The sequence below is a fragment of the Podarcis cretensis genome (assembly GCF_951804945.1).
Source record: "Podarcis cretensis genome assembly, chromosome: 14".
In the NCBI taxonomy this organism is placed as follows: Eukaryota; Metazoa; Chordata; class Lepidosauria; order Squamata; family Lacertidae; genus Podarcis; species Podarcis cretensis.
In genome coordinates, this window is record NC_137183.1 from 43622605 (window position 1) to 43638280 (window position 15676).

Sequence of the window (15676 nt, forward strand, 5' to 3'; positions counted from 1 at the left end):
TGGAGCAAAGGTGGGGTGTAATTAGAAATAACCACTTCTATTTTTCTAGAAAAATAGCTGCCAGAATTCACCATGAATGCCTTCCTTGTTCTCTTAGAATGGCAGTGGCACCCACCTGAAAGTTCCAGTCAGTTCTGGCTGGGAAAATGCCCTGTAAATAACAATAACCATTGAAGCCCTGCAACTTTTCTTATTCCTATGGAAATTTCCTCCCCCTGATTTAAGGTGCACTCAAGCAACCGTCCCCCTCCTTTGGAAGGATGTGTGCTGAGCTTCCAAGAGGACATTGCGCTTCGTCATGTTAATTCCCCTGAGCTCTCGGATTCCTGATCTAATAAACAGTGACACCCTTTCAGAGCTGCTGAATCTTCTTCTGCTAATCTGGCTGTCACACAAGCAGAAAAAGGTGTTTTGACCTCCCAGCCATGCACGCACGCATGCAATGCCCTCAGCATGAAGTGCCGCTGCCAGAGAACACTTAAGGTGAAATTCAACCCTGAATGCAGTCCCGGGACTTTGCACCTGTGACTGAGGGCTCCGTTTGCACCCAAGCTGTCAGGGCTGAGCTGTAGGTAGCTGTCGGAGGAGAGACGATAAGTAGGAACCCAGAGAGGAGCCAAGAAGTCGCAGCCAAGAGAGGCAGAGAATGCAGCAGAGCCAAGAAGAGAATCTCATTGCTGGGAGAAGTTCCCAGTCCAACAGGAAGCCCTTCCTGTCCAATGGGGACACTGGCTGGGCAGGGCCAGCTCAGAGCCTGTTTCCATAGGGATATCTCTCTGATTATACAGCAGGGTGGAGACCCTGGAGCTCTCCAGATGTTGTTGGCTGGGGTGATGGGAGCTGTGGTCTAGCCACATCTGGAGGGGGGAAGCCCTACTACACAGTGAGTTCATTCTCCCGAGTTTTCGTTCTCCCTTATTTCGTTCTGCTGAAATGGACAAAATAAGCATCGCATAGACTTTCTGGCTACACATTTGCCATATCTTTATTGCACTGGGACCACATTGCAAACAAATCCACCAAAAAAAAAAAAAATTGCTGCAAAAGTAAGTCTATCACTGCCAAAAGCAGCCTCTTTTTTTTGTCGGTTTTTTTAATCTTCAGGTTGTTTTTTTTAAACTCGTATATGTATATATTTACACAAAAACTATCAAAAGCAAAGTCTGGAAAGCAGCTGCTCTGCTATGACAGTCTAGAAAGATAAGAGCCGCTACTTTTCCTTATGGATAAATAGTACAATTTGTCATATATCTTTTTTTACATCACTTTGTAAAACCACATTCAAGTATTCCTGTCAATGCACAAATTATCAAAATCCGCTTCTTGACTATGTTGCTGTAGCTTTGACTATGTCTAGGCGGGTTGCCGTTTATCGAGTAGGGCTTTCTGCCTTTGAAAACAGTTTCTGAGAGGTCTCCATCCTTGAAGCGCTGAGCAGACATGGGTGGGGTTGGGGCGGAAGCAATTTAAATAAAGTGAAGGAAACAACCTGAACACAAGAATCTTAATGGCACATTGAGAAATAAACGCAGAAGGCATAGCTAGGGATGGGCGGATCTCTCAATTTCAGTTTCTCCTCATTTCTCATTTCTGCCAGTGCTGAGTTCATTTCTTCACATTTCCACACCAGTTTGCAATTTTTTAAAAAATAAGTCCTCATGAAAATCCACCAGCATCTTAGTGCAAAATTCTTCCTAGTAGACACATTCTGGTTTGCAATTTTACTTAATGCACATGTTTTCCCAAGCGATTTGGACCAATAAAATGCTAGACTAATATGTTCATTCTGACCCAAGCTTTATGGGAGCATACATATGTTTTTTTTTTTTTTTGCACATTTTGCACTTGCTTAGAGAACTGCCCTGCAAAATGCAGAATTTCGAAGGATGGCTGCATTTTGGTTCATGTAGCATTGCGGTAAGTAGGTTCACCTTCAAATATCAGCTGAACCAAATTTCTTCCCCATCAAGAAGAGTAAGTAATATACTATTCTAGTCTGCCTTGGTCAGACCACACCCAGAGTACTGTGTGCAGTTCTGGTGCCACAATTTAAAAAGCTGGAACATGTGCAAAGGGGGATGGCCAAGATGAACAAGGGTCTGGAAACCAAGCCTGATGAGGAATGGTTGAGGCAACTGGGTATGTTTAGCCTGGTCAAGAGCAGACTGAGAGGAGATATTATAGCCATCTTTATATGGAAGATGGAGCAAGTTCCGGACGGTAGGACCCAAACTAACGGATTCAAGTCACAAGGAGATTCCGATGAAACATCAGGAATAGCTATCTGACAGTAAGAGCTGTTTGACAATGGAACGTACTGCTTCAGAAAGTGGTGGACTCTCCTTCAATGGAGGTTTTTAAGCAGAGGTTGGATGGCCACATGTCATGGATGATTTTAGTTGAGATTTCTGCATTGCAGGGGGTTGGACTAGCTGATCCACGGGGTCCCTTCCAACTCTGCAATTCTCTGATTCTTTGATTCCTAAGCATGTTCTTCTATAAGACTGTACCATTTAAATATGTGTCTGTGGGTGTGGAGGGGGAGGAGAAAGCTTTTTCCATGTCGCCAATTCTTTTGCACTTTGAAAGCTAGCATGCCAGGAACAATATTTATAGGCCAAACCTTCCCCTTGACATGTTACATTTCCTATGCGCATGCAGTTTTGTACTTGGGGAGCACATAATGGTTCGATTCTCTCCCTGCTTGGGATTCCTAAGTGGAAAAGAATCCCAGGATAGTTGCAAACAGTGATGAATTATTTCTGTATGGCCCTTCTTTGACAGTAAATCGTGAGCTGTGAACATGAGGCGGTTGCTTTCTCCTTCCCTCCCTCAGGCTTGCATTTAAAAAAAAACAAACCAAACAAAAAGGACAACTTTTTCCATATATAAATACAAAATATTAAATAAAGATCTGCTTTCTGTACAAACAAAATAAGCTCAAAAGGAAAGGAAAGAAGTGCATTTTGCCACCAGGCAATTCATGTTCAAAAAATATTTTTCCAAATCACGTTTTGGGGATCGGCTCTTTTTAAAAGTGTGGCAATGAGTGCATTTTCTAATCACTTAATCTGGAGATAGACAACTATTCCTTTACCCACCTGAAAATTTCCTGCAAGCCCTTCCCCACATTGCTGGTATGCTTCGCCCATGTGCCCCGCATGCCTGTATGTCTTGTGTCTGCGCATAGGTTGGAGAGGGCTTGGCCAAAACCACATCGCAGGAACTACAGCAACACCACACAAGGCGGGGCTTGCCAGAAGCTCCGCCCACAAGGTGTAACCCTTGTGCCGCCACGGGCAACGGGAAGAAATAATTTAGGGCTGAAGGGAAGCAGGACTGCATGGAGGCCGTGGCAACTGGGAGGCCGCATCTGCCAAAAACTTGTAGATTCCCCAAGGGGCATCCAAATTGGTCCATCTGGTTGCGCCCGAGCCCCAGAGCTAAATCCTCTGCAGAGTCAACGCCTTAGCTACTTTGAGAATGGTTATTATCGCAATTTCTGAATTCACTGAATTCACACAGCGGCATACACAGTCCCTCGCAAGACTGTTCCTCCCTCCCCGGCTCCGGTTCTTTCTTTCACGGAACCAATAAAAAGGTGGTCCTGCGATCTCCACTACCTCTTGGTAGCCATCGTGTTCACGTCGGAGACAAAGTCATTTTCGACGACGTTGCTGTAGCCATCTTTCTCTATACAGTCACTGACGGCCTTGAGGACTATTCGGAGCCTTCTGTCCATTGCTTCCAGGTGAAGCTTGTACAAGATGGGCGCAATCTTGTCCATCAGCAAGGATTCTTCCATCAGGTGGCTGAGCTTGTATTCCTCCTTGGCTAGCAGCTGCAACCGCAGGTAGGTGGACTTCCGTATTCTAAGGAAAGAAAGAGGCAAGCTGAAGGTGAGGGAAAAGGACCGCATTTAAGGTTTGCCACGGTGAGTGGCACATGGAGTTCTGCCCATGCTGCTGGCTCTGGCAGTAGCAGGGGAAGAGAGGCATTGCGGTGGAGTGGTTAGAGCAGCAGTTCCCAAAGTTTTTCAAGCCACATCCCTACGGGTTCCATAAACTCATCCCCAGGCCACCCTACCTGATAAAAACATTACAGTGGTACCTTGCTTCTCAAATGCCTTGGTTCCCAAACGTCGAAAACCTGGAAGTAAGTGTTCTGGTTTTGGAACGTTTTTCGGAAGCTGAATGTCTCTTGGCTACTGCTTCTGGGGCACCTGCACTAATCAGAAGCTGCACCTTGGTTTTCAAACCTTTCAGAAGCCAAATGGACTTCCGGAACATATTAAGTTTGGCACTTTTGTTTTTGCTATTTATTTGCGTTGTTTGCGAGGCTTTTTCGGTTAGTTTCTTTTTGTGACTGTGTGGAACCCAGTTCAGCTACTAATTGATGGTGTGACTGCGGAAATGGATAACAATGACTATCATCAGTGCAATTAATGAAATAGTTAATTTGAATTTTTTTATCATCTGCATTACTGTCTTATTTATTTTATAGTACAGTACATTGATTATTGCTTTAATTTTATGGATCAATGGTCTTGTTAGATAGTAAAATTCATGTTAAATTGCTGTTTTAGGGGTTGTTTTTAAAAATCTGGAATGGATTAATATTTGTTTTGCATTACTTTCTATGAGAAAGCATGCCTTGGTTTTGGAACACTTTGGTTTTGGAACGGACTTCCGGAACGGATTAAGTTTGAGAACCAAGGTACCACTGTATTCAGAATAGGGGTCTGTATGACTCACTAAGGACGATCACAACACAATAAAATGCAAGTTTTGTTGGCATCTGTTTGTCTCGAAGGACAATGGAGTGCACCTCCAGGGGTGAAGTCAAGCGGCTGGAAAATCACAGCGCCTGCTTTGGCTGCAGAGACCGGTAGCTTGCAACTGCTGCACATCCATTTGAAATTCAATTAAAACTATTTAGTTTAATTAATTCAACAAAATGAATACAGGCTTGAGGCTGAAAAAGCTTCCCCATCCTGATCTGAACCCAGAAAGCAGCAGAAGCCTTGAAGTGGCAGCTGGAGGCAGTTGTGGTCTCTGGAGAGCAACCAAGCCACCAGCGTAGTCTGGGATCCAGAGCTTCTGTGTCAATGTCACCCAAACATTTCTGAGAACTGCTGATAGCCCTAATGATTTTTCTGCCTCTGTCAGATGCCACATGCTTTTTAATTGCATTTTTATGGTTTCTCTTATTTCTTATGCTGTGTTGCAATTTGCATGCGGCAGAATTGAAACTGCAACGCTGTGAAATGCAATAGAAGAAATGGAAGAAGCAATAAAAATGCAATTTCTAAATAATTCGGGTGTTTACTGTGAACATGCCACGGACCACCGGAGTGAAGCTTGCAGATCACTGGTGGTCCATTTTGGAAGCTACTGCTCTTTGCTGTATGCCACTGAATACTAAACAGCTTAGGAGCAACAGCAGGAAAGTGCTGTTTGTGTTCCAGCCTCCGCTTGTGGCTCTCCTGAAAGCCTCTGGTTAACCACTGTGGGAACAAAATGCTGGACCTTTGGTTTCATCCAACAGGGTTTTTCTTACATTCTTCGCTTACGGCCCTCTTTCTCCCTCACCCTTGTGGTCTGTTCTGTAAAAGCCAGATTTAATTAAATGTCAAGTACTAGTCATCTAATTCCGGGGACTGGAATGCACTGAATCCAAGGTACATTTTGTGCCCTCAGAAAGAATCAGGTAACCTGAGATCTCAAAGGGCTGTTTCATTTCTCAGTAGGCATCACCTTGGTTTTCTAACGGCTGGTCCAGGAAGGACAACACAATGGAAATTGGGGGACGCTGCAAGGGTAAGGAGGGAGGGAGGGGAGGATAAACTAGGCATGGAGCTGGAACAGCTCCAAAATACCAAATGGATATGAGTTTCTACAGGGCAGAGAGAAAGAGGGGCTTTCACAAACGTGCTTCTCCCCCCCCCCCCCAACAGATTCTCTGGGCCAGGAGTCTCTGACGAAGTTTAGATTGCCATGGTGGGTGAAAACTCCTCCTCCATCATTGGGTACATGCCAAGTTTGCTGCTTTGATGGAGCGATGTACAAAGGCCCTATTTTGCAATTTTTCTCTGGTCAGTATAACTCTAGGTTGGGAACCTATGGCCCCTCTAGACGTTCCTGGACGACACAGACTATTGGCCATGCTATTTGAGCCAACATCTCTATTCCAGCTGAAGGGCATTTTAGTATCCCTGTAGGATAGGCTTGTACCTTAGAAGGGGGCCAAATATGAGAAAACGGCCTACCCAGTGACTTGATGCCTGAGCAGATATTTCTAGGGGTGACTTGGAACATAGAAACAATGGCTTGCGTCTGATGTGGTGCTACGTAACTGACAGGATGGTTACCTAAGTGTTTTTGTTTCTATTATGTATTTTTTTTAATCTTGTATTTTTATGTTATGACCCAACCTAAGATCTGTGGATAATCAGAAGTTTATTTTATTTATTTCATCTTTTATCTTTTACTTTCTTCTTTTTCGTCTCTTCTCTTCTTTTCTTTTTCTGTAAAGTATGTGTATGTAAAAAGGTAAAGGGTAAAGGGACCCCTGACCATTAGGTCCAGTCGTGACCGACTCTGGGGTTGCGGCACTCATCTCTCTTTATTGGCCGAGGGAGCCGAGGTACAGCTTCTGGGTCATGTGGCCAGCATGACAAAGCCGCTTCTGGCGAACCAGAGCAGCACACGGAAACGTCGTTTACCTTCCTGCCGGAGTGGTACCTATTTATCTACTTGCACTTTGACGTGCTTTCAAACTGCTAGGTTGGCAGGAGCAGGGACCGAACAACAGGAGCTCACCCCGTCACAGGAATTTGAACCGCCGACCTTCTGATCGGCAAGTCCTAGGCTCTGTGGTTTAACCTTTGTATATATTGTACTATTGTGTATTGTTGTGTAAGTTAATGTTGAATGTTTAATAAGGATTTTTTTTAAAAAAAAGAGAGATCTGTAGATAAAGGGCAGTACAGTGGTACCTTGGGTTACAGACGCTTCAGGTTACACACTCTGCTAACCCAGAAATAGTACCTCGGGTTAAGAACTTTACCTCAGGATGAGAACAGAAATTGCACGGCAGCGGGAGGCCCCATTAGCTAAAGTGGTACCTCAAGTTAAGAACAGTTTCAGGTTAAGAACGAACCTCTAGAATGAATTAAGTTCTTGACCTGAGGTAGCACTGTATATAAATTTAATAAATAACAACAACTACTTTCCCCTGGTGAAATTAAAATGGCTTTTGGGCACGTGTTCATGCCTCTATTACTCCCAGCTGTTCAGGGAGGTCCAGTTGTTTCTTCAGTGCCTTAGAGAACTGACACCACTACAGACCAATCCTCAAAACGCTTAGTGTTTCTCGAGACATCGCCCACCCCCGTAAATCATTCCCCATGAGGCTGCCACTGGGCTCACGACTGACAAGAGAAGGCATACCTGCAGCACTGATTTAAAGGCACCAAGATGGATAGCTCGTCGTGGGAATATTTTCCAAACCTATCACAGAGGCAGAAACAAGAGAAGAGGGTGTCAGGAGAGCATCTTGAGGCATCAGTTTTGCAATGGAGTTTGTTTAACCAGGATAAATGTAGGCGTGCAGTGCTGCGTCTGGAAAACTGCACCTCTTTCCAATGATGCCCCCGGTGGTGGGTGGCTGGAATAAGCTACCACTTCTGTGGGCATAACATCAAGGTGTGTTTTAAAAGCCTGTGAGGAAGAAGAGTCGGCCACCTTCTGAGGGAATCAAACAGTCCTTGCCCTCAGAAAGTTCTTCCTGATGTTTAGTTGGAATCTGTTTTCTCGTCATGTGAATTCACTGGTTCGAGTCCTGCCCTCTGGAGCAACAGAAAACAAGCTTGCTCCATCTTCCATGTGAAAGCCCTTCAGATATTTGAAGACAGCTATCTGTCCCATGCGCTCTAAGTCTTCTCTTCTCTGGGCTAAACATGTCTGACACCCCCAAGCATTCCTTGTAAGTCTTGGTTTCCAGATCCTTTATCATCTTGGTTGCCCTCTTCTGAAAATGAGTCCTTCTCAGCACTCATTGGAGATGCTCTGAATACAAAGTTTATGCCCTACCACTGAGCTATGGCCTTTTGCCAGCGCAAAAATCTAAGAAGGCCCTGTAGCTTTAAGGGCAGCTTTTGCTGTGGGAAATCTGTAGTAAGCAGAGTTTCCCCTTCTTAAAGTGACAAGAACTTTCTCAAGATCTATGGCATGGCCAGTTTATACGCTGGTCTGCAGGAATGATAAGGTGACTGGTTGAGGACTTATTTATTTATTGTGACTCCTTACACCTCAGCTTTTAAGGAAAACATGGCAAATAAGTAACTTAATATTAATAATAATCATCAGAACCCTTCCCACGGGGCAGATGGTGTCAGATGGTTCTGTGAGGGGAGGTGGGTAAAAATGTTGGGGGAAATTAAACAAATATATTGGTTTAAAAGGGAAAGAAACACCAGCAATTACCCTCTTCCGTTGTCTAAGTGGATAATAAATGTCTCATTTCCAAACTTCTCGAAGGTTTCGTAATGATGGCGATCCATATTGCCTATAAAGGGGTAAAAAACGCAGGAGGGATAAACACACCAAATACTTATTAAATGGCTCGGAAAAGCAACACAGCACATATTTCCATCAAACTTTGGTTGCATTCACACATGACAGTAAACCATGGATAGGTAATGGATCCCTAACTCCGCTGCCCCCCACAGGAACACCCACATGTCAATCACAAGACGCCATAATGATATCAGGTGATTGGCACCTTTCACAGTTGAGAGGAGGTTGTGTGCAAACACCAGTCTGGTGGGCTCCCTTCCAAGTCCATAATTCTATTCTATGATTTATGGAAGATCATCTCTGAAGAGGGGGAAAGGCTACTTCAGGAGTCGAAAAGGAACATTTCCCCCTCTGCTGAGAAAGCACTTTGCATTTGAGCCGCTTCCTCCAAATGGAGCATGATTCCCTCCACAGCAAGCCCGTCGCCCCACGACTGAGGGGGCCGCACATCAGAAGAATAATTACATGCCAATCTATGTATCAGTGCAGGCTGTGTGTGTGTGTGTGTGTGTGTGTGTGTTTGCTTTAAAATGAAATGAATTTTTCCTCCATCTGTCCAAAAGGCCTGCTAACATGTGCAGAACTGAGTTGGGATTCACATGGTGCCATTTTTATTTCGAGATCTAGGACACCTACCCATGAGGAAGTCGAAAATGGTCATGTCCATTATATCCAGCACTCTGGTCCCCCTGTCGTAGGGCGGTGTTTGCTTGACCTCTTCGCAATAGTCCGGGTCAACTTCCCACCTGGGAAAAGCAACAGCGTTAGGAGAATGTAGATGGAAAAACACACCGCTCTTATCTTTTCAATATTAAAGTCAGCAGGAGCTTTCTCCTTGAGTTCAAAATAAACAGAAGAAAATCTTCAGGGCTTTCTGGCATGCGTCCCAATTTTATTTCTCTCCCTCTCTTTGTGTGTGTATTACAGTCACCCTTACAAGAAGCTGACAGCCAGTGTGGTGTAGGGAACAGTTTTAGACTTATTTATTTAGCAAGATCTGAAGGAGAAGGAACTGATTAGTCATTTTTTCACAGCGAGAGCAACAATAGCTAAATACTGAGGCAGGAGAATTAAGTTCAAGAATCTACAGTATTGGTACTTTAGGGTTTGGCAAATAGTTATATTGGAAAGATCATCTCACAGACTTCAAGTAATGAAAGGTCAAAGGATGATGGATGTACTTTTGACAGGATGGCATTTGCCTATTTATTCTATAAATAGCCAGGAATCTAAAAGATCACTTCCAATTACATATAAGATGGTTCGGGCATTCGGTACCAGAATCAGCTCCCTGGGTGGGGCAGAGTCACTATACTGGGTTCCCAGCAGGCAGAAGGCTGTTGCTTTCTGGGAGACAGATGAGGTGATGAGGAGGTCAGCATGGTGCAAACACAATGGAAGGAGGATCCAATCCAGCACCCCTGCTCCTGCTTTTCCTCCACACTGACCTTCCTGCTCACCCCTTGCTCCAGGTAAGCAAGCGACCCACCTGCTGGTAAGGTAGCGTAGGAGAATGTCCCCATTTTATTTCATCTCTGAATTCATTTTGTGCATTCAGAACTTTGCAGTCTGAAATCTGTGCATGAGCTTTACTAACAAACAGGCTGCTTTTAAGGAGACGTACGGGCAAGCTTTGGTTCTTTTATAGTTCCTACCCCAACCGGAAGGGATAGAATATGACTGGGGAAGATGTGACATGAAGAACTAAACGCTAGGAGGTTGGCCGAGCAAAGTAAATACACAAAATCCTAGGTCAAGAAGAGACCCCAAATGTCAACATAGATAACTGACAGCAGACATTGGCTGACAGATAATACACAGATCTATTAGAGGACAATAAAGAAAGACGCTGAAAGATGGTTATGTGTATTTACATATTAAAATGAGAAGGTTGGGGTAAGCTAGTCAGGAGGGTCTAATGATCTCTGAGTGGTTTAAGAATGACAACAATGTGTTGTAACTGTTTAACTGTGATGAAGACAACTGCTGTGATAACTGTCTGATTGTTTAAGTGGTAATAACTTGTGTAGTTGTATATATAAAGTGGTACCTCTGGTTGCGCACGGGATCCGTTCCACAGCTCCAGTTGGATCCCGAGTAATTTGAAACTGGAGGTGCCTGTTCTGCGCATGTGCACGGCACAGTAGAGTGCTTCTGCGCATGCATGCATGCATGGTGAAACCTGGAAAAATATTCCGGGTTTGCCACATTCACATCCTGAAGGATACGCAACCAGAGGTGTGCATATCCAGAGGTACCACTGTATAAAGGTGATGCCTGACAGTAGTAATTTCTGATTTTTTTATGATTAATAAAGGCCTAAGTTTTCACTTAAAACCTGTGTCTCTTGGTGCTCCTCTTGGAAACCCCAGTAAAGGTGAACTGTTTACTAATTTCCCCAACACCAGCTTTGTGGCCCCTCTTCACCCAGACAGACACAGCTGTTTGATATAGATTTACTGAAGCTTGCACTCATTAGAGCTGCATCTGGTCAACTCCTTCTGCACCACAATGCAGGTGTACAGAGATGTGAATGTCTGGGGGGGCACAGGGAGAAATCTGGGAGGAAGAAACAGAATACCTAGAAAAAGCAATGTGGGTCAGGGACACACAGATTTCTCCCTTTCACATCTCTGTTTTGGTACAGATGCACGTTGGTGTAGAAGGGGGCAGATTCTTTGTCTGTTCTAGAGAATGCAAGGCAAAAGGCTGCAGCTCAGTGGTAGAACATGTGCTTTGCACGCAGAAGGTCCCAGGTTCAATCCCCGGCACCTCCAGGAAAAGCTGGGAAATATCCCTGCCTGAAACCCTGGAGAGATGCTGCCAAGTCAGTGTAGACAATACAGAGGTAGATGGACCAATGATCTGAATCAGTATAAGGTATCTTCCTAAGTTTGTGATTCAGTACAGTTGCAATGGAGTCCAGAAGCTTTGATTTTGAAGCTTTTCAAGCAGATTCTCCTATGGAGACTATGACATCGGCAGGGGGGAAAAGAAGATCACTTAATTGAATTAAATAAAAGTGGTGTCCAGATGGGGGAACATGGGTTGGAACGGTTTATGGTTTTGCTCTCCTCAAGAGAGCCAACTGAAGCCGATGGAAATGTGCCAGTCATTCTCAGCAGGTTTTGAATCAAAGTCTGGCTATGAAACCACGGAAAACTAATTGCCTGCTGCTCATAAGCGGCCCAGCAAAAATAGCCGCCGGGGTGCCGGGAAGCCTTTTGCCTAAACGGGAGGAGGACTCACTCGGCTTTCTTGCGCTTGTGGTAGGAGCGTCTCCACGGATTCCTCCAGGTTTTTCTTTTGGCCAAAGACAGGTCTGGCAGAAAGGCAGCGAGGGAGCCTTCGATCTGGTCTGGTTTCCCGCAAAGAGCATGCTCCGTGGAGCAGTAGTAAGAGCACTCGCCGTAGAAACAGATGTTGTTGGCTGAGGAGAGAGAGAGAAAGAGAGAGGTGGTGAGGTAGCGTCTTCCATGTCTTTGATGTTAAAAGAGCACATCAGAATGACTAGCCGATACAAGTGGGACCTGCTACAAAATGTTGCAGTGTATCCTCAGCTCCTAGCCAGGCAGACGTGACCTTTTCCAGAATACTCCATTCCGTTCACCGCCTGCTTTCCTGTTTTTATGGCTACTGAGCACATATCTTCAGCTCCTAGGAGGAACGTTCAGCTTCAGGGTTCCTGCTAGTTGCCCAGCCAAGCTCCTTTTCCAGGCTATACCATTCCACCCACCTCCCATTTCCTTGTTTTTATTTTCCAAACTGACAATCAACACCCCAGTACTCATGTTCAGCTTGCTCAGTCCTCAGTGAGCTAGGTTTTCCTTCTTTTATCTCACTATATATATTTTTAAAAAATTACTTCTACCAGCCTCAACATCTCCCTGAGCATGCCGATAACTTCCTCATGTTTTTCAGTGGCCCCATTTTGGCTACAAATCCTAATCAGCACTCACCGACTGAGTTTGCCATTAGAGGGAATTATATATATTTATTTATTTTGCTACATTTATGCATTGCCTTTTCTGCCAAAGCATTTCGGCAGTTTCCTGTTTATCATCATGGCTTTGAGACAGATACAAAAGAGGGGTGAGGTGGGGAACTAAAGGAGAAACATGAACAAATTCTCACACTTGACTTTTTCAAACAGCTACAGAATGAAGCTACATAACGCCCAGGTGAAAGGCTCACTGAAGGAAGCAATTTTGGGAGATTAAAAGCCAAAAAGCAGTTGCCCCCCCCCCAAAAAAATGGAGGAGTGTTCTTCAACCTTTTGGCCTTTTGAGCCACAACTCCCATCACCCTTAGCCCACTTAGCCAAAGTTATGGGATAATTGGAGTTTGGTCTTGCAATGTCTGGAGAACAAAGACTGAAGAATACTGTCCTAATGCAACCAGGAGGAAGGGTTGCTGATGGTGGAAGTTTCAAGATGACAAGAACCTTCAGGAGATGGAGTCAGGTCTAGGTCAGCGATAAAAAACACAATGTCCGTGAATTTAACTCTTTATTCAAAGAAACCCAAACAGCGCAGGCAGTGATCCAAGCGACTCTTTCCAGTAGGTCTTGCACAATGAGGCAGTTGTGAGGACTGAAGGTCCCCACTTTCCCTAAGTCCCCTCTTCTGCAGGGTTTCCCCCAAGCAACTGGGAGACTGCATTTTCTGCTCTGCTCTCTTCATTTCTCTGCGGGTTCTGGGAGACTGGATGAGCTGGCTGCAGCAGGAGGGGGAGACTCCCTGGCTTCTTCAGCAGCCTGCCTCATCTCTGTGTCTCCCACCCCCTCTCCTACCTCTGAGTCTGGACTGCTCTCTGCCACAGCCTCTCCCTGCTCACTAAAGCCCGTTGCCTCTTCGGCTTCCAACACCTCCTCTTCCTAGTCTGCTCCCTCTTCTCCGTCTGACCACTCATTGTCATCCCACCACCAATCCCCAGGCTCTGAGCCTTCTTCCCTTGGGGGTTCCCCAACTGTAGCCTCCCACCAGTCCTCTGCATCTAGCCAGTCCATGACAGTAGCCATCAATAGCCCTCTCCTCCTGGAATTTGTCTCCTCCTCTTTTAAAGCCATCCAAGTTGGTGACCATCATTGCCTCCAGTGGCAGGTAGTTCCAACTTTCATTTATCTGTCCCGATTCTCCCAACATTCAGCTTCATTGCATGCCCTTCAGTTCTACTCTTAATGGGAGAGGAAGAAAAAAAGCTTTTCTCTATCCACTTTATCTTGCAGAATGGAGAGGGAGGCGTCATCTTATATTTTGCCTCAGGCAGTCATATTTTAGGCTTGCCACAGGCTGTGGTGCCCCATTGGGTAGCTGGGAGAAAACCCTGGGCCTCCTGCTGTGTAATCTGTGGAGAGAGTCCTCTGTGTCTTGGTAGGGTTAGAAATATGGTTTGCACAGTTAGTCATTTATCCTTCTGCACGTTCAAAATCCTGGAGAGCGATACTTATCTAGCACACATTCAAAGGAAACACAGAGAGATCTTAATCTATCTCTCCTGGGTAACAGGAGCAGATATGCTATTGTTTGCTTACTCGGAGGGAGGGGGGATACTGGGGTGGAAATCCATAATCCCCAGTGATTGGTTAACATGAACAAAAGCCCCAGCACTTACTAACTATGTAACATTGATTTCGGTAAACTGCCACTTCAATTACTCTGGAAACTATGGCAGACATTGTTAATATGTCTCTTTTTGCTGCTAAATTACCACTCATTCGTCCTAGGCCTGGAGTTATAGCAGTCGGCCCAACTGCAAAAGGACGTATCAGTGCATTTAAATAATTACTGACCTATTTCCATTCCTCACATTTAGTCTAAAGTGCTCCAGTCCTCTTTTTCTTTCCAAACGTAGCATTGTGTTATCGACTTCCCGCCTCCCCCCCCCCCTGCCACTTTCAGGCAGGTTTCTTCGAACAAAAGGCTGGTGCCTTCGATGGAGAGTAATTCTTGAACAAAACTGCGATGGCCATTTTTCAGCCCCAAACACCCTGTAGAAACTCCAAAACAGCTATGCGTGTGTTTCTGTGCGTTTAAGAGATGACGATGAGGGACCGCTTGCCTATGGGGCAGCTTCAGGCCCATAAGGGAACTTCTAGCTGGTTAGGGGATCCAGTTTGATGCATGAGGTCATCTTCCACAAACCGAGTCCACCTGTCAATCAGCTGGAATAGGTGGGTTTTCATCCTGCTGGGTGCTCCAGTTCATGCATTGTTTTGGAATTCAATATGTTTGCCTTTAAATGCAACTCGATCAAATTTCTTCCTTATCCTTACCAACAGGCTTCAGCAAAGGTTGCAAAAGAGCTGTCGTTATTATAACAACCCTGGCTATATATTGAAGCCTAAGAAACAACCTGAGTAATTTCCAGAAGTAAAACTGCAGAGGCAACTTGGGAACTGAAAACAACAGAAGCCCAGGAACTCACTGTTCAGGCTGCCAGCTAAGATAACCGTCTCCTTACGATCCTTATATAATTCTAGACGTTCATAGAACGGTGCAGCCTCTGTCTATTTTTGTTAGCGAGAGGAGTCCAGTTAAGAATTTTAAATATCTGCAAATCGCTTGAAATATTTACGTGGAGGTGATCTAGCTCCCCTCGCCCATTTCTTTGCCAGTCAGCTGTTATTAACAAAATGTCACCAGGGGTCTTTCTCTACCAATGCTGAAGTTCACTAAGCCTCTTCAGTATAAGCAGAGTATGGAACGCTGGCATCAAAAGACAGTGATTCAGGGAACAGGATGGGCACAAAAGGTTTGGACCCTGCAGGAAACGGAGAGCCATAAACACCATCCTGCATGAAACATAAGAAGAGTCTGCAGGATCAGGCCAAGGGCCCATGTTCTGGGCCTGGGGGTAACCCGAGTAACATGGTCCAGGTCTGGTCCCGAATCCAAGGGTTCTGCGAGGAGTCCGTACGACAGGCCCAAGGCAGGTCAGGCACAGGATCACAGGCAGGTTCTGGCAAACAGCAATGTTGGGGCGGAGTCCAGCAGCCTTTTATCTCTGTTGGGGTAATGGCTGGTCTTGATCCCCTGGTGACTCACCTCCCTGTCTCGCCTGAAGGCAAGCACTCCTCCTGCGAGTACTCAGGTCTC

The 15676-nt window shown here is 45.2% G+C and overlaps 1 protein-coding gene across 1 annotated transcript in view; it reads right to left on the reverse strand.

Annotated features, from left to right (window-relative positions):
• Positions 1-956: 956 nt before the first annotated feature.
• Positions 957-15676, reverse strand: part of FAM20C (FAM20C golgi associated secretory pathway kinase) — a 99091-nt gene continuing 84371 nt past the window's right edge. Inside the window, exons 6-10 of the mRNA XM_079953816.1 lie at positions 11829-12009; positions 9216-9325; positions 8487-8568; positions 7452-7511; positions 957-3872 (exon numbers count right to left, since the gene is read on the reverse strand). Of these exons, the coding sequence (XP_079809942.1) occupies positions 3620-3872; positions 7452-7511; positions 8487-8568; positions 9216-9325; positions 11829-12009 (686 nt within the window). The 3' untranslated portion in view covers positions 957-3619. The remainder of the gene's footprint in view (positions 3873-7451; positions 7512-8486; positions 8569-9215; positions 9326-11828; positions 12010-15676) is intronic.